The sequence below is a fragment of the Neolamprologus brichardi genome, chromosome 11 (genome assembly GCF_056152115.1).
Source record: "Neolamprologus brichardi isolate AB-2024 chromosome 11, ASM5615211v1, whole genome shotgun sequence".
Classification (NCBI taxonomy): Eukaryota; Metazoa; Chordata; class Actinopteri; order Cichliformes; family Cichlidae; genus Neolamprologus; species Neolamprologus brichardi.
In genome coordinates, this window is record NC_142114.1 from 7,090,196 (window position 1) to 7,112,251 (window position 22,056).

The 22,056-nt window shown below is 39.8% G+C and overlaps 1 protein-coding gene across 4 annotated transcripts in view; it reads right to left on the reverse strand.

The window, feature by feature from the left end:
- LOC102799137 (CUB and sushi domain-containing protein 3-like) overlaps positions 1-22,056 on the reverse strand; it is a 238,547-nt gene that overhangs the window by 57,299 nt on the left and 159,192 nt on the right. For 2 of the 4 annotated variants that reach the window (XM_087848045.1, XM_087848042.1), the window contains 12 exons: positions 18,115-18,233; positions 16,794-16,863; positions 14,973-15,089; positions 14,572-14,781; positions 12,694-12,882; positions 11,552-11,729; positions 9,098-9,243; positions 8,654-8,734; positions 7,832-7,945; positions 2,389-2,577; positions 2,111-2,269; positions 678-866 (listed from right to left, as the gene is read on the reverse strand). In XM_087848045.1, the coding sequence (XP_087704171.1) occupies positions 678-866; positions 2,111-2,269; positions 2,389-2,577; positions 7,832-7,945; positions 8,654-8,734; positions 9,098-9,243; positions 11,552-11,729; positions 12,694-12,882; positions 14,572-14,781; positions 14,973-15,089; positions 16,794-16,863; positions 18,115-18,233 (1,761 nt within the window). The remainder of the gene's footprint in view (positions 1-677; positions 867-2,110; positions 2,270-2,388; positions 2,578-7,831; positions 7,946-8,653; positions 8,735-9,097; positions 9,244-11,551; positions 11,730-12,693; positions 12,883-14,571; positions 14,782-14,972; positions 15,090-16,793; positions 16,864-18,114; positions 18,234-22,056) is intronic. The other 2 variants (XM_087848043.1, XM_087848044.1) reach the window with 2 other exon arrangements.

Sequence of the window (22,056 nt, forward strand, 5' to 3'; positions counted from 1 at the left end):
GCTTGAACATGCTGTAATGTGATCTTGGCCACTGCATAAAATAACAGATGGACAACATCTGTATGAATGTATCAGTTCATCTGCAGCCAAGTTTGAGTTTGTGCTTTGGAGAAGCAGTGTGCAATTAACAAACTGATGGAATCAATCACACGTGTGAAGTGTTTTTAAATCATTTAAAGTACATGACATACATATTTTCATTTCACTGCATCTTGATGAAATGCAATCGAGCACACCATCTGTTGATATTAATGCTGCCTGAGCATGTGTATATGTGTGTGTCTGTGCTAGCGCAGGCAATCATGCGCACATAAATGCACATATTCCACGTATGCACGCTGAAGAACCCAATTAGTTGAGTAAGGCAGAACAGCAGAGGACATTGCATCCTAATGGCAAGTTAGCCAAAGTAATTTGAAGAAGTGGAAATTGACAGAAGAAGGGAGGATTGATTTCTTTTTCCTTTCCACCTGACAGGACTCTGGGCTCTCAATCAGGCTGGTTTCAGTTCAGCTGCTAACAACACAGGAAGAGGGCTTGGGCTCAGACACTTAGGTGCTTTAAGCGCCTGCCTGTCTGGCTGTTGAGACTAAGGGTACAGAGGCAGTGACCAGAAGAATGGGTAGAGAGGCAGGCTAAAGGAGGAAATAAAAGCATGCCACAGCCAATGAGCTCACCTTGACATGCAGGAACTGGCGCGTCCCAGGCGTAGTAGCCATAGGTGGTCTTCTTGCACACAGCTGTGCCCTTTCCAATGAGCTTGTACCCCCTGTCGCAGGCCCAGCGCACCACGCTGTTTAGATGACCCCCAGTCTGGCTCACTACAAAGCCATGTTGTGGAGAGTCTGGAGTACTGCAGTACATGGCTATGATAGAGGAGAAAGCAGGGGAGGGGAAGTGGGGGAAAAAGAGCAAAGGCAAATAGAAGAGAGAGCCAAGAAAGAAGGCGAGGATGAAGTCGAAGAAAGAAAAGAGAGAGAAGGGTAAATAAAGAAGAGGAAAGGATGAGAGGCATTAGCAAAGCACCTCTAGAGAAAAACTGATGAACATTTTTCGTTACAGCAAGGCTCCATTTTCAATGCAGAACAATAATGAGGGGGGAACCGCCCGAGGAGTGTCACGTCTATTTAGAACTCGGGCTATGCACCACGCAGCAAAGGAAGCCCTCACCTATCACATTATTACCATCCCATTTTGGCTTATGGGCATGCACATATTCAATTTGCTTTTAACACATGCAGCGTTGGTGCATTCTGCATTTGTTCCCATCGCCTTCCTTCCTCCGATCTTACAGTCCATTGAACACAAAAAGGTAAATTTGATTTCTCGAATATGACCATCTCATGGCCCATGTGACACAAAAAGCTGAGGGAGGGAGGGCTGCGTGCTTCAAAAAACGCTGTCAACCATTCCCTCAAATCAACATGACTTGGCGATAGCAGGGATTTAAGACGAAAGGACACATGCTGGAGTTCGAGTCAGTTCCCATTAGAGTCAATCAAGTCAAGGAGGAGCTTTCTTTACAAAATTCATCACACCAACTTGCTTTCACAGGAACACTCTGGTGCATTAAAGTTAATGGACAGACACCATGAAAAATGAATGTCTTTTGTGCTTTTTTTGTGTTGTTATTGATGCATTTCAAATGAAAGAAAAGATCGCTATGCTGCTCTTGCTTAGCATCACTTGCTTTATTAAAGAGGCAATTAAGAATTCAAGCCTTTTGTAATTTTAGACGTGCAAAGCTGCACGCCGCCCTTTAGTGACTGGTTTCCAGCCTCGTGCTTTGTTTCCCGTGAGTGCCTATTGCGAGCTATTACATGTGGAAATTGTTTTTGTAAACTGACTGCATATTAAAATAAATAAATCAATCAATCAATAGAAAACACAGCACACAGTGATAAAAATCCTTGGGCCATATTGTTTTCACAGCCATTTCAAGTAGCTACAGCTGAGGTTCATACACATCTGACTCTGTTTAGTGTTATTACATTTTCAACTGTCCAAATTGTAGACCCATGGCTCTTATCACGTGTCTGCAGGTCAACATAAAATAAAACCAAATAGCATAGTAAAAAAAATAGAGAATGATTATAAACTGGATACATACTTTGATACTCACCCACATATCTGATGTGGAAGCCGCGGCGGTTGGTGCCATGGTCGGAGGACCAGCGCAGGAGGAGCTGGTGGCCTGTGGTGGTCAGGCTGAAGGGTGTTTCAATATCACCACTGAGTGATGAGAGGCTCTGACTGTAGATGTTGGGACCTAAAGGCAATGACAAACAACATATGTGCTAGTGGCTGATGCTCTATTAGGCGATTGCCTGTTTAAAATTTCAGTAATTTATTAAAAAAAAACAAAAGAACACAAAGTTTTTTACCCACCATCAAATATTTCCAAGATGTCAAACTCTTTTTCTGTCTGGAAGAGTTCAAAGTGCAAAGTGATGTTGTAGCCCTTCTCCACGTTGATCAGCCAGGAGCACATCTGAAGATTGGGGTAGTTATCAGGATAGCCCGGGCTTAAGATTACTCCTGTTGAGTCAAAACGGACCTCGTGGGCCGGGCATTGGACTGGTGGGAACAGAAACAAAATAAAGGTGACATTGTTGGAGGAAAAAGAATTGGCAGAGAAAATGAGAAGAAGCAACAGAGGGTGGAAGGAAGATGAAAAGTAGAGGCAGAAAACGAGAGGCAGAGGAAAAAAATTGAGATGCAGTAAGACATGGATGAAGGGAAGATAGAGATGCTTCACTGTGACAGTAGAAATGATATTGTAAAAATAAGTAGTTCTGAAACAATTACATTTGAGCCAGAGTGATATTGCACCTTAGGGGTGAGCTTGTGAGTCTGCCATTGTCACCAGGCTCCCCTGATATCAATCCATCAAATAATACTCAGCAGGTGAGACAGCTAACTTTGTATGGAAAAATGGTGTGTGTGTGTGTGTGTGTGTGTGTGTGTGCGTGTGTAGGATTCCGTGTGTATCAGGTCAGAACGTTCCCTTCATTTCCTGCAGGCTGGCATGTCTGAAATAATGACAGTCCTGTTTCTCTCTTTTCCTTTTCTCTGAGTAACAGAAGTTTCTCTTCTGGGCCACTAGTGAAGAAACATGATGCATACAAAAGGTTAATGCAAACGACTGTTCCAGATGAAAAGGTCATTGGAAAGCATCGGACATACATCAGAAGCAGAGAATTGTAACACAAAGCAGTATGAATATTCCCGCTGGTGACTCATTGTTAAAGTTTCAACTGGCTGAACTGCAATAGCCTTCGGCTCAAAGATAACAGGCACATATGATCCCAAAAAGAGCTTAAGCCAGTTATTTTCAACGAAACAATACATTTCTTTAAAAAAAAGAACTCTCTGTGGGCACCAAGTTCAAGAAGAATTTCTCCTTAAATCATCTGAACAACAAACATATTAAATGTGTAAATATTTGTACACAGCTAAATCAATATTCATAAATACACTGATGGTATTCATTAGGGTTGCATCAAATCTCAGCACAATCTATTCCGAAAATAAATTAACATAAAAAATTATTGTGAACTAGCAATCTTTCTTCACTACTATTCTTTGGCTGTTTATAAGACACAGAATCTATATGGTTCTATATGTTTGTTATTTCCTGTTGTGTTTTGGAATATTCCTTAATTGTAATGCATCCTACTTAGCTTAGCGTGGTATATTTTTGTGCGCTCTAATAGGCAAAGACAAAGAGCAATGTGTAAATGAATTACTTTAAAAATGTACAACAAGTAGATTGGAATGACATAAAAGCATGTGTTTTGTTTTACAGGGCACAAAAGCAGAACTACAAAACCACGGCTCCTACAAGCACTTGTTTTTCTCCTCACACCCAGAATGCTAATGCGAACTAAGGGCACATTGCACAGTCGTGGGTGGTGAGTCAGGACAAAGGTTAATCAGTCATTTTCGGTCTGTTTTCTATTTACAGTTTATTACAAACAGCTATTTAAAAACCTCTGAAGAATGCACACTTCAAAAATAAATAACACTGAATACATTTCTATACAGTAAAGTCTGCAGCGCTCCATTTTAACACAAGAGTTATGACTCTCGCTGGAAATACGGAGTTCAATGGGGTCTTTAGTTGATGCAGTTGCATCAATTCATGGAACTGTTTGCTCAGCAGCAGCCTCTGCTTTACTGACACCAGTGGTATGCTTGTTACAGAGCCTTCACAGTTCCAGGAAAATCATAAAAAACAATTGTTAGAAGCAATTTGCTAATTTCAATTCTACAACTTCTTCCTACTAACTACTCTGGAGTTACTAGCCCGAAAACTGTTCATACACTGCACAAATTCCCATTTGCCTCTGGCATTTCCACATGTTGGAGCGCTTTAAGATGCAGACAAAACAGACTCACCTGATAAGATCTAATGCACAGTAAATAGAACAATATAGCTGGTAAGTGCTTGTTATTGAAATAATTGAGCCTCCAATCCTTCTTTATTAAACTAAAGTTGTTGCCAAGCAACAAACACGTCCATCCACTGAGCACAGTTGCGGTTTAAACTGCTTTGCCTGAAACTTGCAGGTAGGGATTAAAATCTGAGTCACGAGAGGCTTCAAAACATTTTAGAAACCACATACTTTTACAGATGCCTTTTATGAAATAGGTTTATAAAATGCATTCATGGTGATTTGGCTGCAGTACAAATGTCGAGCACTGTATCCTACTGTGAGTGATTATAGAGACACTGGCTGAAAAATATATATGTACACTTCAAAATGATCATGAAAAAAAAATTATACCATAAATACCAAAAACACTAAATACCCAGTAAACAAAACACAGTGACATATGTTTTCTAATTTAAGAGGCATGTAGCCCTAATTTAACCTACACCTTACCTGGAGTCAGCATTAGGTAGCATGCAGGCTAACATCATTTGTTTAAGCTTAGCCAACAGCAGTTATTATATCTTCCACAGATGTTTTACCTTGTGGAAAACTACAACATTGCTGATTTCACTCCGAAAGTTGCACATATTGAATGCCAATGACACCCAGGGCTATGTACAAACTAATGTCGCACAAAAAAGTTTTGGTACGTATTGCAAAGACGAGTTTAGTGCATGAGTCCCTACTCGTTTGTTTTCCTCAAACATCTATACGAATGTGACAGCAGGCGCAATACGACAACATTTATATTTTAGTTGCACTAAACCTCAGTGTGGCAGATGGTTTAACCAACGCAGCAGTCAACTCGATGGTGGCTCTACCCTTGATTTAAGAAAATGTTTGACCTTCCTCACAGGCTTTTATAAAGACAGAGCTTGGGGAAATATCTTAAAAGCCAAGCATATTTAGGGGTTAAATTGCATAGCCATACAAGGACATTACAGTGTTATCTTAAAAGCATAAAATTACAATTAACATAGAGGCTGACAGCAAACAAAAGCGGAATACAGAGAGCACATGAGAATTCTTTATCCTGCCCTTTCGGCAAGCTGTGACAAGAAGTGGCTCCTATGCAAGTTTACTGTGGCAGTCCCTTGGATGTGAATAGCAGGTCAACTCAAATTAAGTTCAACTTTACATGTCCCAAGGAGAGCAATTAGTTTCATGCTAGAGGTGGCACAAAGACATACCATATCCAACACGGTAAGATGAATTCTTGAATATAATGAAAAGGCAATCCATGAAAATGTCACATAATAAATTAGTCACTCTACAGCTATCTTAACTATGCTAATATGATGCTCAAAGCAAGATTTAAGGAGAGTCTAAACAAATGACTTGCAATCACTGACACATTTGAACACTTTAAAGATGTTGATTTAACACCTCTGCAGCTTTTTGCATTGTACTTGAGTATGGGCACATTCTCTTAGCAAAACGAATATAGTTTAGCAAATAGTTTGGTTTAGCTTAGGTCACTAAGCAGATCCACTTTTCTGGCAAAGTACAGTATTTACATTAGATGTTTTATGATGAATGAGAGCATTTGCTGTCCAACACAAAAATATTTTAGCGCATCTCAAACAGCAATGTGAATTATTGTGTACTAGTTGAATAGTCCCAACGTGTTTTGTAGTCAACTGTAGTCACTCAAATTAAAACCTGTGAAAATATTTTAAGTGCAATGTGTGAATTTCTGATGCTATGAGCTAGCTGCTCTTGGCAGAGCTCTGTGTAGTCAGTAACACATGACAAGGTGAGCTGGCCGACCAGCCTTGGTGAGATGGCTTGAAATATTGCCCAGCACTCAAAAAGTGACTGAATGCCCTCTTTTGGCACTAGCGAAGTTTATCAGTTTATTCATTTTGATGGAAATCAGCTGTTTTAACTACAAACATTTTCCTTCACAACATACTGCGTGTTGCTGATACCCTTCATGTTGACATAATGTGATATAAGGACTCATACAGGACATATAAAAGATTTGATGAAGAGAGATCTATATGCCATACCTACCCTGATGAAATAAGCAATCAAGCTTTGTTTCTCATCCCCTTTATTCCAGCATGTCTAATAAGCTTATAACATGCTGCTCAACTTCATGCTTGTGGTTTTGTAAATTATTAATATACTGAAAAATGCTAGGTAAGCCCAGTACAGCACAAGTGAAGGTGGTTTGTTCTCTTTGCACACAAACACGTCTGTCCATCTTAATTAATTCCAACTCAAATTATCATTTTTCAGGTCCCTCACCTTTGTGCCTATGTTAATTAAGCTACCTACTGACAGATGTTTGTGTGGCTGATTTGGATAGAAAAACACAAGAAAATCTGAGGTTTACGTATCTTGGATCAAACAGTTGCTGAGCCTAATCTTTGCTGTTGCTGTGTTTCCATTGTGAAACCTACCAAGTAATAATTTAAAATTAAAGTCAGTCAAATTCTGAACACAGAGTTAGCAGCAAAATCACAGCAGGGAGAAAACAAAGATATCAAGTCAGGCATCAAGTAACAACAGCCAGGGATAAGCAAATAGGCTCCAAATAACTACTCGTTCTCTACGTTGCTTTATGAATGCAGGCTTGAGGTTTGTCAAGCATCTGTCATGCCTTGATCACAAGTCCGATGCGATTACTCACTGTTTCTAGAAATACAAAGACAGAAATGCTCATCAAGTCAAGACTTGTAGATAAAGGACTTCAGGGCACTTCAAAAGATGTCTAACCACAGGGGATAGAAGGTTTCAGAGTGCTCTGTTGTGTGGAGCAGAGATTTACTGGCACGACAGGGAGGCTGAAGGCATTTGTTGTTTTGTCTAAACAAAATCTTTGATGCAGGCGACAGGAATTTCTTTTACTTTGCTCCTCGTTTGTAATTCCATCTTCAAAAGAATTATGGGTAAGCAAACATCAATCAAACCCATGAGACCGTTACGTAGGGGTAGAATATCTGTTTTTACAGCACGTGAAAACCTGCTGATCTGTAATTGGTTTCAAACTTACCCACTACAGTAAAACTGCTGGTTGTATGCAAATGGCAGTCTATGGACTTGGATCAGTAGTATTGTTACTCTGAATCTTGATAAATTGGAATAGAGCTGCTTTTTGCCACCTGGTGCCTGCTGGACGAGGCTCTGCTGGCAGTCTGTCAAATAATGCATCAGTGGGTGCTGCTTACTGTAACCAACCTGAGCACTGTGGTGGTCAAGCACCACATAACATAAACAGGTTTGCATACACATATATATGTATGTGTGGGGGGAATGTGTACACACATTTTGAGGAACACTTAAATACACAAACACAAATGCAAAAAAAATAAATAAAAATAAATCAAACACAGAAAAATTTTAAACATATCCAAAGACTCCAATTCAGACTGAATGAAACCAACCTTGACAGACTGGTGGAGGTCCATCCATCTGTAGCCTTTCTCCAAGTCGGCAGGTCAGAATCTCACTGCCCACCAAGGTGAAGCCTGGCTGGCACGTGTACCGAATAATGTCCCCTGTGAGATCATTTACACGTGTAATCGCACACACACACACACACACACACACACACACACACACACACACACACACACGTGCACACAAAGGAGGGGGGGATGTGCAAAACATTTCTGTTAATAAACCAACTCAAACACAAACACACACATACTTCCCCACAAAGCTATGCTAGTAAAAAACTCGCAGCACTTGAAACAGTAATCAGCAACACATTTTGTAATGAAGATTGACATCCCCTTAGCTAGCCAGAATACTGAAGGCACTTCATTACATTATAGAAGTTAGGTAGAAGCCCATGCACACACACACACACTCAATTTCAAAGACAGAAAGTGAGGCCGCCACTAGCCACATGACTTCCACTTCACTTTCCTAATCAATTATGAACACTGAAAATACAAACAGCTTATAAGAAGAGCTAATTAGCCTTACCCTCAAATTAATACTTTAATGCACGGAGCATGAATAGATAGAAAATTTCGAAAGCGAGTAGAGAAAGATGAAAACGAAGAGCAAAGTGCAAGAAGGAACACATTTTTCATTTAAATGAAATCATATATACGCATATAAAAGATATGTGTACACCAGTGTTTGTATACATAGTTACTTATATATAATTACACATGCGCAAATAATCTGCCTACTGCAAACTGATTTCACTTCACGTTGTCTCTGGCTGGTAAACAAGCAAATAAAATAAGACAAACCTATTTCAAACTCATCATCTTCTGTTAAGATCGTGGCGTTGGCAACAGGAGGGGGTGGCTGACATGTTCTCAGCTGGTACGCTGTTGAGGAAAGGGCAAACAAACTGAATCCTTGAACAGAGTGAGTGCTGTGTGCACATTTGAAGGCAGAAATAAAGAGAGGCAAACGGCGTCTCTCCCATCATACTGAAACTTGATTAGATCAGAAATTGCCACCTATCACTGTTCATGATCATCAAAAAACAATCACTAATTTAGTTGAGATAGGGAGCGTTTTATTATTAATCAGCTCCTCTTTGAGAAGGGTGTTTTAATAGTGCAAGAAAAAAAAGCTTTAGACTGCATTCATCATTTATCATTAGAGCTGAAAGCAATGCTATGACAGAAGGTATTGAGAAGACTTAGGTTAGGCATGAGGTCTCCACTTAAGTTTGGAGACGTTACCAAAATAATGTAGCTCAAAGAAGCCGCTGGTGCTGAAGTCGCTGTGGAACTTGATGAGGACCTGATTGGCAGTGGTGGACACGCCCTCCTGTACAGAGCTGCCACTAAACTGACCGATTTGGGGCGAGCTCTGGTCAGGTCCGTCCCTAGTGCAGAAATATAGAGGTGGAGAAAGTATAGGAAAGAAATAAAGGGTGGAGAAAGGAGGGAGGCAGAAACAGAAAATCATTTCTGGTTAAACACCAGTTTGCTTTAACAAGTTGCTGGAATCAAAGAGCAGGTCAGCGTGTCCCCTGACAGTCTCCAAAATGTTTCTCAGCAATCAAGAGTCAAAGATATATAAAAATGTATTGAGCATAATTCAATTCAGTATTACATATTGATGCAGGCAAAAAAAAACCCATCATCCTAATTACACGGATGCCATGTCTAAGGCATCTCTTGGACAACGTCACACTTTGAGGAAGTGTGGAACTGAAGGAATTGCGTGTACTGAAGTATCTTGTTTGAGATGGAGCTCAGCCTCAGGATAAAATTCGTGATTTATGAGTAAAGAAAGCTAGCATAAGCAGCCTGTGTAGGTTGGGGTTACAGCATTACAAAAGCATTAGAACTTTTTGGTTGAGTGGACCTTTCCTGAAAAGTGGCAGTTAAAGAAAGACAGACACCTAATTAGGAAGCCTCTAGCATGCCTCCCTGAAGAGACATCCGGCACGTCTGACTGGGAGGAGACCCCAAGGCAGACCCAGAGCATACTTATACATTCCAGCTGGCCTGGGTGAACCTCAAGATGCCCCAGGTAGAGCCTGGAGAAAGCGTCTAAAATGGATGAATAGATAGACGCTGGATTGGATATTGTGACACTTTATATCTTGAACGGTAATTAGGGTTTGGAGATGCTTTTCCTGAGATTTCTCAGGAAATTTACTGACAGCAATCTGTACATCCCTACTGCAACATTAAACTACATTTATGGACAACATGTTCCCCTGCTAAAAGATAAAAAGACGAATTGGTGGATGGCTGTGGGGTAATAATAGAAGCTGTCATTAGCAGTGAAGCCATTTCTGAGCCATGCATTAGCTAGCAGCTCTAAAACAGAATCAGCTGCCCTAATGAGAGCACAGAGAACTTTCAAACCCTTGCAGGTGCGTGACCGTGATCTATGTCTGGAGTAAAATATCATGTTAGCATGCAAAAACAACCCAAACAGTATTTTCTTTAGGGATAAAAAATGCACCAGAAGACAGCACTTTTCTATTATGTATAAATGTTATTTTTTAACAAGAGAAATGTATTTAATTACTGGCACTTTCAAGCAGCTCCAGGCTTTCTTTTCTAAATCACACTAAATGTTTTTTTTTCCTTATATTTGTTCACCTTAAATATTGTATATACTGGAAGTCTTACTGCAGTTTCTTTTAAGAGAGATCAACAAAATAAGAGATAGCAGTCAGGCAGGGAAACAAAATGTTACCATCAAGGGACAGATTGTTTATGCGCCATTTGATTTGAAAACAGTAGTGCCAGTGGCTCCCTCCTCCCATACCATCAATGGCAGCCCTGGATGCTGGAAGGCATTTCCCTCCCTTATTACTCATGAGGACCGCTCTATGACTGCCTCAGACAACAGAGAGGATGCAGAAAGATACAGGGAAAAGGGGAGATGGGGAAATAGCGGCTGGAGTGACAGGAGGCAGGTAGTATTGTTTACTGTTGTACAACTATCTGTAAAGTTTCTCGATTGTAAACAGACATCCCAAGCAACTCAAAGTTGATGTTTTCATGCTGATACACATTTCTGTCTTTTATGGTACACTTGCTGGGGGATCTAAAGTAAAAGCAAAAGTTTGGGGGAGTAGAGAAAGTGAGCGCAGTGATTCAGACTTGAATTTCTTTTAGTTAGTTAGTCACATAAAAACAATCTAGTTTCTTTTTAGTAAAAGAAAGGCGTAAATGTCAGGACATATTTTCAAAATATTTGTTGTCATGTATGGTTGTTGTCATAAGCTGTGAACGTAACTTACTTAACTGGCCTCTGGCCTTAAAACATGTCTGCTCTGTAAAGCTCAAATTAATTCGTTATTCAGCAAGAATGTCTCGAGACATTTGGCTAGCACCATTCTGTGTTTGTCTGTGTGGGGTTTCTGTAGGTTCTACAACTTCCTCCAACAGTCCAAAAACCTGCATGTTAGACTAACCGGTGAATGTAAATTGGCCCTAGGTGTGGGTGTCTGTCTCTCTGTGTGAACCCTATGATGGGCTGGCAACTGGTCCAGGATACCTCTCCCTTAAAGTCAGTGGGGTCAGACCCTCCCTGATCTTTTAAACTGAAAAAGTAGTTAAGAAAAAGTCTGTATTGAGCTCTGTGCACAGAAACAGCATGCGTTTCATGAGTGCTATAAGCTGATGATTGATAAATAATGTCATACTGAGAGAGAAATGAGGGCTTACCACACAGTGATGTAATCGTAGATTGGCTCGGTATTGATAACGGAGAAATTTATGTAGATGCCGTACCCAGGGGGTACTCTGACGGTCCACATGCAGTCCTGGAAGTGTGGATACTCGGCTGGGTGTCCAGGAGAGTAAATTGTGCCATTCATGGATGTTATATTCCCACCACACAGAGCTAGAGGAGGGAAGAGAGAAAGCAATGTCGGACAAAAATAGAAAGCCAGTCATATCTCAAGTGATAACAGTAGCTTTTATGGTTGTATTGCCACTAACAGTTGATAAAATAAACCATAACGGCGTGTTATTGGGTTATCACCCAGATACTGGGGGGGGGGGGGGGGGGGGGGAGAATGCACCTGTTAGACACAAATGCAAGGAATGGTTACTGGCTGTTGTGAAGTTGATGATGATGACTGATTTTGACAGCAAACCCCCCTTAGATGTTTAAGTCTGACTTTGAACTAGGAGTCGAAGCCAAAGCATTACCCACAGGATAAAAAAAAGAAGTGCTGTAAACCTGACAGGAGCAATACAGCATGTAAGAACCAAAACAACATTTTAAGGTAAATATAAAACTATCGTGTGGTCTTATAACGCTGCTGTTGCATCGTTTAACTGAGGAAAGATTGTTTAGCGTACCTGAGTGACATCTAAGGCGACTCCTTTAGAATTACATAAAAGACCAGCATGTTCAGATTTGCATTAAAGACTTGAAGATGCTCCATGTATCATTATAATCGCTAAGCATCAGTTTATAGTTCAGTAAAATAGTGTTGAATAGCTGGTGAGTCTCATGCTTTGATGTGCTAGAGTAAAAGACAGCACACAAAGCAGACTGTATTCTAATATAAAATTAACTATTTAAAATAACAAAGACATTTTTTTGTAATGGAAAATAATCTTCACCTTTACTTTAGTTAGCTGCACAAATATTTAAATATTTTCCTACTGATTTTGAAACCAGAAACATGAAAGAGCATTTTGAGATGAATAAACAGAATATGTTGATTCACCAAATATAAGAAATTCATAGGAAACATTCAGATACTGAATAGATCGAGTGCCAATTTTTTTTCTGCATATGAATGACACTTGGTGCAAGGACACTGCTGAGCTTGGAGGGTACCTAAGGCACTCACCTTCGCAGCGGGGGATGGGGTGGTTCCAGTTTCTGCTGATTCCATGCAGACATGTGAGCGACTGTTCTCCAAGAAGAGTGTAACCTGGCAGGCACTCAAAGGAAATGGTCATCCCCACGCTGTAGTCCTGTCCGATCACTATGCCGTTACGAAACGGCCGTGGGTCTGGGCACCTCTGTAGCTCATATGCTGGGGGGGGGAAAGTAAAACCCATCCAAGACAAAGAGGATCATAAAACACAGAATTCAACACTGGGGTAAAAATAATAATTTTCAAGGACATGTGGTATGCAATGTTTCGGAAAATGCAAAAGGTTTTCTTTAATCTTACAACCTCAGTGGAAGAAACTGCCGTGCATACCTAATTACAAAACTTTCTCCCTTGTCTGTACCTAATGTAAATAATGGGCTTTTACGTGTCCTGTTAGAGAGCGCTTCAATCTTCTTTCACGTCACTTGCAAAACCCAATTTCAAAGTGACCATAGGAAGCTTATTTAAAATCTCATAATTTTAACTTTGATTAAAAATTGATTAAAAACAATGATTAAATGCATATAACGAGCAAAGCCCTGTTTAGCTTTACGCAAATTCTAAAGACATCCTTTAAGCCTCTAAATTTCATCTTATATGTAAATGTCGCATCCATCACATCAAATCTGTTTTCTTTAACTTAGGTACTACTGATTTTGACAGGCAACACTGTTGCATCCCTGTTGTAACACATGGATTTTAGTAATGCACAGCAGCAGGTTGGAAAATGTCTTGAAATTAGCCTTGATGAGCTGCATAAGAGTGACTATTTATCGTTCTGCTGGCTCACAGTAAAAACAGGAAAATTACATGAATGAGAATAGTTGAATCTGATTGTAATAAAACACATACATACATGTGAGGACATAGAGCAGGAGAGAAACAAACAGATAATAAATTTAGCCATATTATTTGCATATTGTGTGAACACTAAGCATCTGGGGATTTTGTTTTTGTTTGAACAAGCTTTCTAATGAGAATTTGTATTGAATTATTATTTATTTATTTTAAAACTTTCGTCTGTTTTAATGTGTCTTATTGTATTTTTCTGTTGCCTATTATTGCACTTAATGCTCTTATTTACTTTAATCTTTTTGTGTACCTCGCTTTGACTGTCTGTGTATCTTAATAAATACATTTTACTTACTTTGTTATTGTGGGGACAGTCACCAAATTTTGCCAGGGTGTTATAGTGATGTAAATAAGTCACAAAGGAAAAGCATGGGCTGTTCAACAGGGGTAGTCTTTACTTTTGAAGAGAATACCTCCCCTTCTTATGCTTTGCAAACCTATTATATGAGCAAAATATCTAACAGACTACAGTACAGGGAAAGACCTAAAATCATGATATGGACACTTGGTTATCATTTGTTATGACTATTTTTGATGCTGTACTTTACATGGTTAAAAAACAACAACAAAAAAACAAACAAACCTTATTTATCTCATATTAGGCCTTTATGCAGCCCCTCAATTCACTATCTATCTGAGACATGCCATTTTAGCTCCTGTCTCTTTACTCTCCCTAAATGTTCCCTTTTTTTCTGATTGGCTAACCTCCAGAGGCATTCTGAGAGACAGCACCCAGTGCTTCTGAGGTGTCCCTACTGTGCTTTGGAGACATGCTGTACCTTTAGCAAATTCTCAATTTTCTTATTCTCAATAAGAAAAAAAATTGAAAAGCTAGAAAACATTCAGAAGCCTAAACTTTTAAAAGATATTTCACATACAGCTCATACTTGCACGACATTATAATATGTATATATATCGTGCATGTGTAGACACACAGAACAGAAAATAAGGACAACAATGCACGTCCTCTTAGGCTACACTGTTTTTCTCTCTCACCCTGGTAGACAATGTGGAAGCCGGGCTTGTTCTGGGAGTAGTCGCTATGGAAGAACAGAGTAGTCTCATGGGTGGTGCTGAAGAGAGGATTGGGCAGCGTGGGGCCACTGAACCGATCAATCACTGTTCCTGTCTCAAGGCTCCCACTGCGGATCTCCAAATAGTCATGAACAGGCTCTGTGGAGAAGTTCAGAAACTGGAGATGGATCCCTAAAGAAGAGGAAAGAGAAGGTTAATGGAAGAGGTAAACCCAAGAGCACATGAATGAAGTAAAAGAGAGCAAAGAGTGGCTATTCCTGTCAAATATTGTATTACACTTTTATACACACTAGTACTTATACATGCTTGAAATTAGCAGGTTGTTGAGTTACACAGGAGAAGAGAGAGGAGAGGTTACAGACCGAAGCCAATAGGGAGTTGAACTCTCCAGCTGCAGTCCAGGCTGCTTTGGTAATTCCCTGGAAAGCCTGGGCTGAGGATGACGCCGCTGAAGTCTGTCATGGAGCCGCCGCACTGAGCTGAGGGAGACCAACCAAGGAGAAAGAACATGTCACTTCTCCATGGAGCAGCTCAGTGGGAAAACAAAGAAAAACAATGACTAGAGGGCTGCATATTCAGGGAGGGCAAAAAGCACTGTGTCTTTGTGTGAGTGAAAGTTTCAGCACACGCATAAATGTTACGTATGTTGTGCATGTGTATCCTACACATTCTTTATATACATGTATAGTCTATATATATATATATTTGTATGTATATATATATATATATATATATATATATGTGTATGTGTTTTTGTGTGTTTTTGTGCAGAGCAGAGAAGGGTCTTTGTCTGTTGCATTATTTCTTTGACTTGTGCTTGTCCATCTCTTCTTGGAAAAAAAAAACAAGCAGACCAAGGCACCCTCCTTGCTCAGTGGTGCTTTAAATCAAAATAAATGAGAGAGTCACTATTCAATAGTCTAACTCAGTTTTGCTCAGTGGTGAAGGTGATTACTTCAACCTCCCACCTGCAACACCCCACCCTCTCTTGTTTGACTGAGTGCATTAGAGAACACTTAGCTTGCTGTGAAGGTTATACCCCTCTCTTGTGACACACAACCTAGTCTTACATGAACACCCAGGTGGTGTAATCTTATAATCTTAAAACTAAATCATTCCTGCTTTTCCCATCACAACCCCAACAGGCGCATTTGTGTGGCAAATGGTGGAGAACGCAAGTGATATTGCTGCTATTTCTTTGGGGACTATCAACCAAGACCAAAATGAGGCACAAACTATCTCGGGAGGTAATTGTGTTCCTGGTAGTGGGGAGGGGGGACGGGCTTGACCTGCTTGTGTATGAAATAAAAGAGAAGACGAGAGGTACTTAAAAGGGTGTTATACGTTTGGTGCAGGGGCATCCAAAGCCTTTGATGTGGGTTTATCAGCAAACAAAATGAATACAGATCCTGGGGTGTTCAGGGAAGCGTATGTACTGTAAACGAGAGAAGACTTAAGCTAACGAGTGAATGCACACAGCCGAGAACATGCCTATCGACAGCAAAGCCGGGATTTATGTCTGCAGTGAACGATGAAAACCACAGGAACAGAGTATTTACACAAAGAGCTCTTTGGGTAACCGTGCAGTTTTGTCTGTGTGTGCAAGGGTGCATTTATCACATTGCATATGTTTATGTATATGTATATAACGGAGGGGAGCAGGGTGCAAGCGAACAGCGAGGCGTCAAAGAGAATGTGGAGTTCTTCGTTGGTAATCTCTGGAAACTATCACTGTGGCAATCAACTTGAGAGGAAGTGTCGGGGGAGACAAGGGAGTCTCATCAGGAGTATCAGAAATCAAACAGCACACTCAGATGGTGCAAAGCCTTATTGATTTTCAACCGAAGGGGAAAGCAGAAAATTCATAATCCCTAACCCCATCAAGGCATCTATTCCCAGCCATCACACCTCCCAACCCCCCGATTGTACAATAAAATTCTCCTAATACAATAAAATGCCCTGTTTGAGGCTGCTGAGCTATCGGGTCAATGTATATGAGAAAAATATTAGTATGAGAGAAATATAAATAAGGAGAAGATAGAAGAAAGATAAATGAGTCAATGAGAAAAATTGAACGGCAAAAATGGGAAAGAAAAAGATCAAATATGGGTTTGTTGTCAACAATATCGCCTCATTGAAATGCTGTCACTAGAGCTGTCAGACTGTATGCGATAATACATTACCTAAGCACAGAGGTACGGGGTAATTCCATCTTCTGACAGGACCAGGCATGCAGGTAATATATGCATTACCCTGTTCAAGAAAACAAACAAAAACTGTTTACTGTCAATTCCCTTTCAGCAAAACACTGTGAAGTTAAAAATGAAAAGGAACACGATGAGATCAAACCAGCAGGTGACCCAAGTATATTTTATCTCTGTCCTATGGATCTTTGGATTTAGTCAAAATCCCCTTCTTGTGTGTAAATATCAAGAGTAGGGCAGGATGTTCTCGCTGCTAGGTATACAATGGGAGTAAGCACCCCGAGATAAGAACAGAAAAAAACATCTGCAAACATAATTGTGTTGAATACAAAAAAGGGAATCTAAATGTGATGGTTAATATTCAGAGCTTTAATGTTGTTTTAGTTTCAAGTTTTCAAGTTTCAAGTTTCAAGTTTTATTTGTCATATGCAAGTTAGCACAGGGTCAACATTGCAATGAAATGTGTTTGACGAGCAGCAGTCACTCAGCAGCATGATACAGTACAGAAAATATAGTAAAATATAATAAAATAAAATATAAAAATATAAAAATAGTAAGGAGCTAAATATTAGAGAGACATGGTTTTTAAACATAGAAACTGGAATTTGCCTGCATGTTGGTAAAATGCATACATGCAGGGTGACTCTCCAAAAACCTGTACACTAACATCACGCCTGAAAAAACATAGCTATACTGCGCACTCACAAACTACCTACCTAAACTCAAAAGACTCATCCATACTTTTGCTTTTGTTACTACACCCGTCTCAAGTCTATTTCTGGTGTTCAGACACTCAGCCTGAAGATGTGTGTAAGAAGTTGCTGGTTAGTCCAGCGAGGATATGAAAAGAAGAGAATGCCCGAGCTGGGAAGAAAAATCGGTGTGGGATTAGTGAGGCGACTGTTAACACAATCCATCGCCTGTGGCCTTGGAAGGTTCTACAGCTCAAAACGCCACAGCTACTGAATCTACTCAGGCAGGATTGGATGAAGTTAAAGCTGCTTTGTAACGAACACACTAGGACTCACACTTACACAAACATGCAAGCAGGGAGGCGTGCAAGCAATGTACGCACACATACACGCGCACCACTACAAATAAACCTGCAAACACACATGCCTATTCACATACTTCTTTCCTGTACTCTTCCGCTCACACACACACAAGTCATCAAAAGGACTTGATTCATCTGTTTTAAAAGATTCATCCTTTAGAGGATCCCCATGAAAATGTCACTCATTTAGGCAGGTCAATATTTTTTTAAGACAGCTGCAGATCTGCACTTCATATGTCCACCTACCTGTAGTGAAAAGCCTTGATCACATTGGAAGGAAACCATGTCACCCACAGTGTAACGATCTCCAACTTTTCGGCCATTACTGGGAGGCAGCGGCTCTGGACACGAATCCAAACCTATTGCTTAGGACAGAGTCACAACACACAAGTGTGGACAGCGATCATTCTTCTGCATATCAAAGAAACTCCTCCATAAATATTTGGAGTAAATATATACATTTAATCAACCAGTACCTATAGAGGGAAGGAATAATTTAATTAAAACCAACCTTTTTGACATAATTATAAAATTCCTCATCTTAATGTGCTTGTAATTGCATATTAATTGAGCAAGCCCCCCCCTCCCCCCACCACCACCACCACCACCACCACTACCACCACGCCGACTCTTTGTCTCTCTTTCCCCTCATCATAACGTTTAGAAAGTGGGGCAAGCTATGAAGCTATTCTACTCGTGGCTGTAATCGCAAAATCCTTCTGACTGTGATCTGAAGCAATCACTGTGAAATTACAAAGCAATCCCTGAAGTATTACTTGACAGACGCATTGAGCCCCATTGGAAAGAAATGATTACAGTGCCACTTGCCAGGTAGTGAAAGGCTAGATATTGTGTTTTAATGGCTTAAAAGCAATGGTGATGCCAGCTACATGGGCTATATTAATGTAGGACATTTTGAGGAAATTTGAGACTGCTCAAAGCCTGCTTTTTACAAATAAAAGAAAGAAAAAAAAAGACACGAAATATAGTCAGGTTGTTGTAAGAAGTGACTAAAATATATTGACAGGCAGAGGAGAAAACATTTTACATCATTACTTTGAGGCATTTAATGCTGTTATTCAATGAAAGGCAGCACTGGAGACGTGCTCAAATTAAACATTTTTCAAATCGCACCAGTCGTCAGTCAAACATTGTTTTTTGATGCATCAAACAACACGAAAATAGGCCGATGAAAAACAGGAGATAGTTACCTTCGTAATAACCCATATACAAATCTAGATGGTTTTATTAGGTTTCCTTCGTAATGTATAATTTGTAAGCAGGCCGCAGGGAGCGGAATAGTGTAGACAAATACAGCAACCCCAACAATGTTGCAGGCAAACACAAGCATTTCACAAGCACTCGCATTGAAGCCCACTCAAAGAGTTAACTTGTCCAAACAAGTCAGTGGGTGGATGAACACAAACACGGTAGGGGAAGTGCCCACAAAAGATTCAGAACAATTTAAAGGCGACTCTGAATAGCAGGAGTGGTCACTCCACTCAACATCTACTGAAAGTTAAAGAGGATATTTGAGTGGGAGGAGACGGTAACCCAAGAGACGCAGAGCAGGAAGCAACGTGAAAGCAGCTGGAGATAGAACAATTCAACAAGAGACGAGCTACTGTACAGGGTGAGTGAGTGGATGCTTTGAAGCTGTGAAGTTCTGTCATATGTGGGTATAAATAAGAGCAATACTGTGACAAATTCTTCGACTTAGAAATGTTTAATTAATTTCAATTCACAAGGGCAGAGCAGTTGCTGCTAAAATATTAGGCTGCCAGAAGGTAATTTTGAGATTAAAGCACAATGCAGCTCTAAAATTGTCATGTGTACTCGTGATAAGGAATAATCGGCCTGTCTCTTGGTGTGTTTTGTGAAATTTGCACTGTTCACTTCAAACAATGAAAATATTAAAAGGTTGTCAAACCCTGTAATAATACAAAATGCCCAGGTTCAGGAAAATGACCCTGAAAAATCAGAGAACAGTTCCCAAAGCCAGAGATGGAGCACCAGATCTTAGGTCAGGTTAAAAGTGTGCATCTGCTAACACTATGGGCAAGGTTTCCACTCAAGCCATCAGGAATCACATTTTGGAAGGGCCACCTCTTTCTGCATGTGCACCCATGTCTTGAAGCAGTGCTATCCTTATCAAACATGAGACCCTGCCGAATGCATCCAGGCAAAGCAATTTCAATCATGTGTGTCATCAGTTACTACCTAGTGGTGCACACTAGCCGAGAGTTTCTGCTCTTGTGCTTTTACATAAATTCGATCAGTTCAATATTTATTTTTTAAAAATTAAACTCGACCTGCAAAACAACACAACTGTTTATTATTCCAAACAGTAGGAGGAGGTTCGAGACAAAAAAAAAAGAAAATAAAAAATGCAGGGGCAATAAAAGCTACCTGAAAGATGAGGCAGGAAAACATGCAGGTCAGACAATATAGAAGAGCCTACTGTGGAGAAAAAAGTTTCCTTGCAAAGGTATATATGCAAATGCAACGGCTAATTTTTACGAGGCAATATACCGTAGATACACACTGCTCACAGCTCAGGCGACTCCAAGTTTAAGATGCGGAGGAGATAAAGTGTGGCAGGTGGTGGTCTCCACCTGTGGGTGGAGGAGCAGTAAAACAATTTAAGGTAGATAAAATCACATTTCTGTCTCAGTTTTTCTTTTTTTTAAACAGACATTAACAAAGTGTGAGGCACAATATCAATTGCGACACTGTGACATTTTTATGTCGTCCATCAGATTTCCATCCCTAATCCTGCCACTAATTTTTAAATATGACTACTTTTATCAATATAATAAACCAGCCACTATAATTGCTTTGCACAATTAACTTAATCAAGACATTAAAGTATCAAAATGATACAGTGCATGAATGTATTTAGTATTAACGCACTATGTGCAGAGGAAGTGAGTGCGTTAAATGAACAATCAACAGATCTCTTGAGATTATACATGCATCACAATGACACCTGTTTTGCAACAAGATATAGTTACCTGTTTATTGTGAGCAAAAAATATGTAAGACTGTGTTCTTGCACTATTTTCTTACAGAGTTACAGCACCATCAAAAGACTCAAATTTTTGAATTGTACTCTATACGATGTTGGGTTAGATTAAATAAGACACTTTAAAACTAGTACACAGCTGTGCTGCATGCCGGGACTGACTGATAAAAAATTTTAAAGCCAAGTCTATATGTGAATAGATGTGATCTGTGTATGCACAGATGATGCTATTAATACAAGTGACTTTGAACCAGAATTCAAATAGTTTAGTAGCAAATGCTAACAGATGTGCATTTCACATGCACTAGCAGTGTCACTTTTTCCAGGTCATCATACAGCCTAGTACTGAAAAATAGTGTAGTAAGAAAATGTGAATGAGTAGTAATCTGATAATTTCTGCTCTTAATCTTTAAAAATGCTGCAAGGCTTAACCGTGATAGATATAATTCATGAGGAAAAGTGTGGAAGTACTTATCGAGGAGATTACAGGTAGTAACCATAGACTTGACACTGCTATATTTTCTTGGTGTGACTGAAGAAAGTCTGGAAAGATCTTAAGACCATGTCAAAGAAAGAGTGCCTTTCTGAGCTGTCAAACAATTGATTCAGTGTGGTGTCACAGTTATTCCACGTAGCAGTGACAATAAGCCAAATTTTGGTAGACGGCAGTGATCGAAGCCCAATATGGGACTTGATTTGGGATGCAAGCTGCTATACAGCATGTGCGAACACTGCAATTATGTTTTCAGCTATAGCATTCTGTTTGCCTTAGGAGAGCTGCTTAAACGTTTTTCTTTTAAGATGTTGTACTGGCGGGTGGTATAAAGAATTTCTATGACTGGTCTCAGTGGACTGCAACAATCACCCAAAGGAAACATTTTAAAACAGATGGTTAGTTGGCTGGGTGTGTGCCAATCGCTGTTGCTGTTTTCTCCCCCCCTTTACTGAGCTTTCAGAGCATTAATTGGGAACTAAAAACTCAAGTGCGTGAAATATAAATTACTATTTCAAGCCAACCAGTGTAGATACATCTAACTACAGGTCAGAAGAGGATTAATGTAATAGCTAATGTGACCAAATAAATTAGACTCTGAAATCTGCTATATGTAGGATAAAATATCAGAAAGTGAAAAAACTGCAATACTTCATGAGTGGTTCCATAG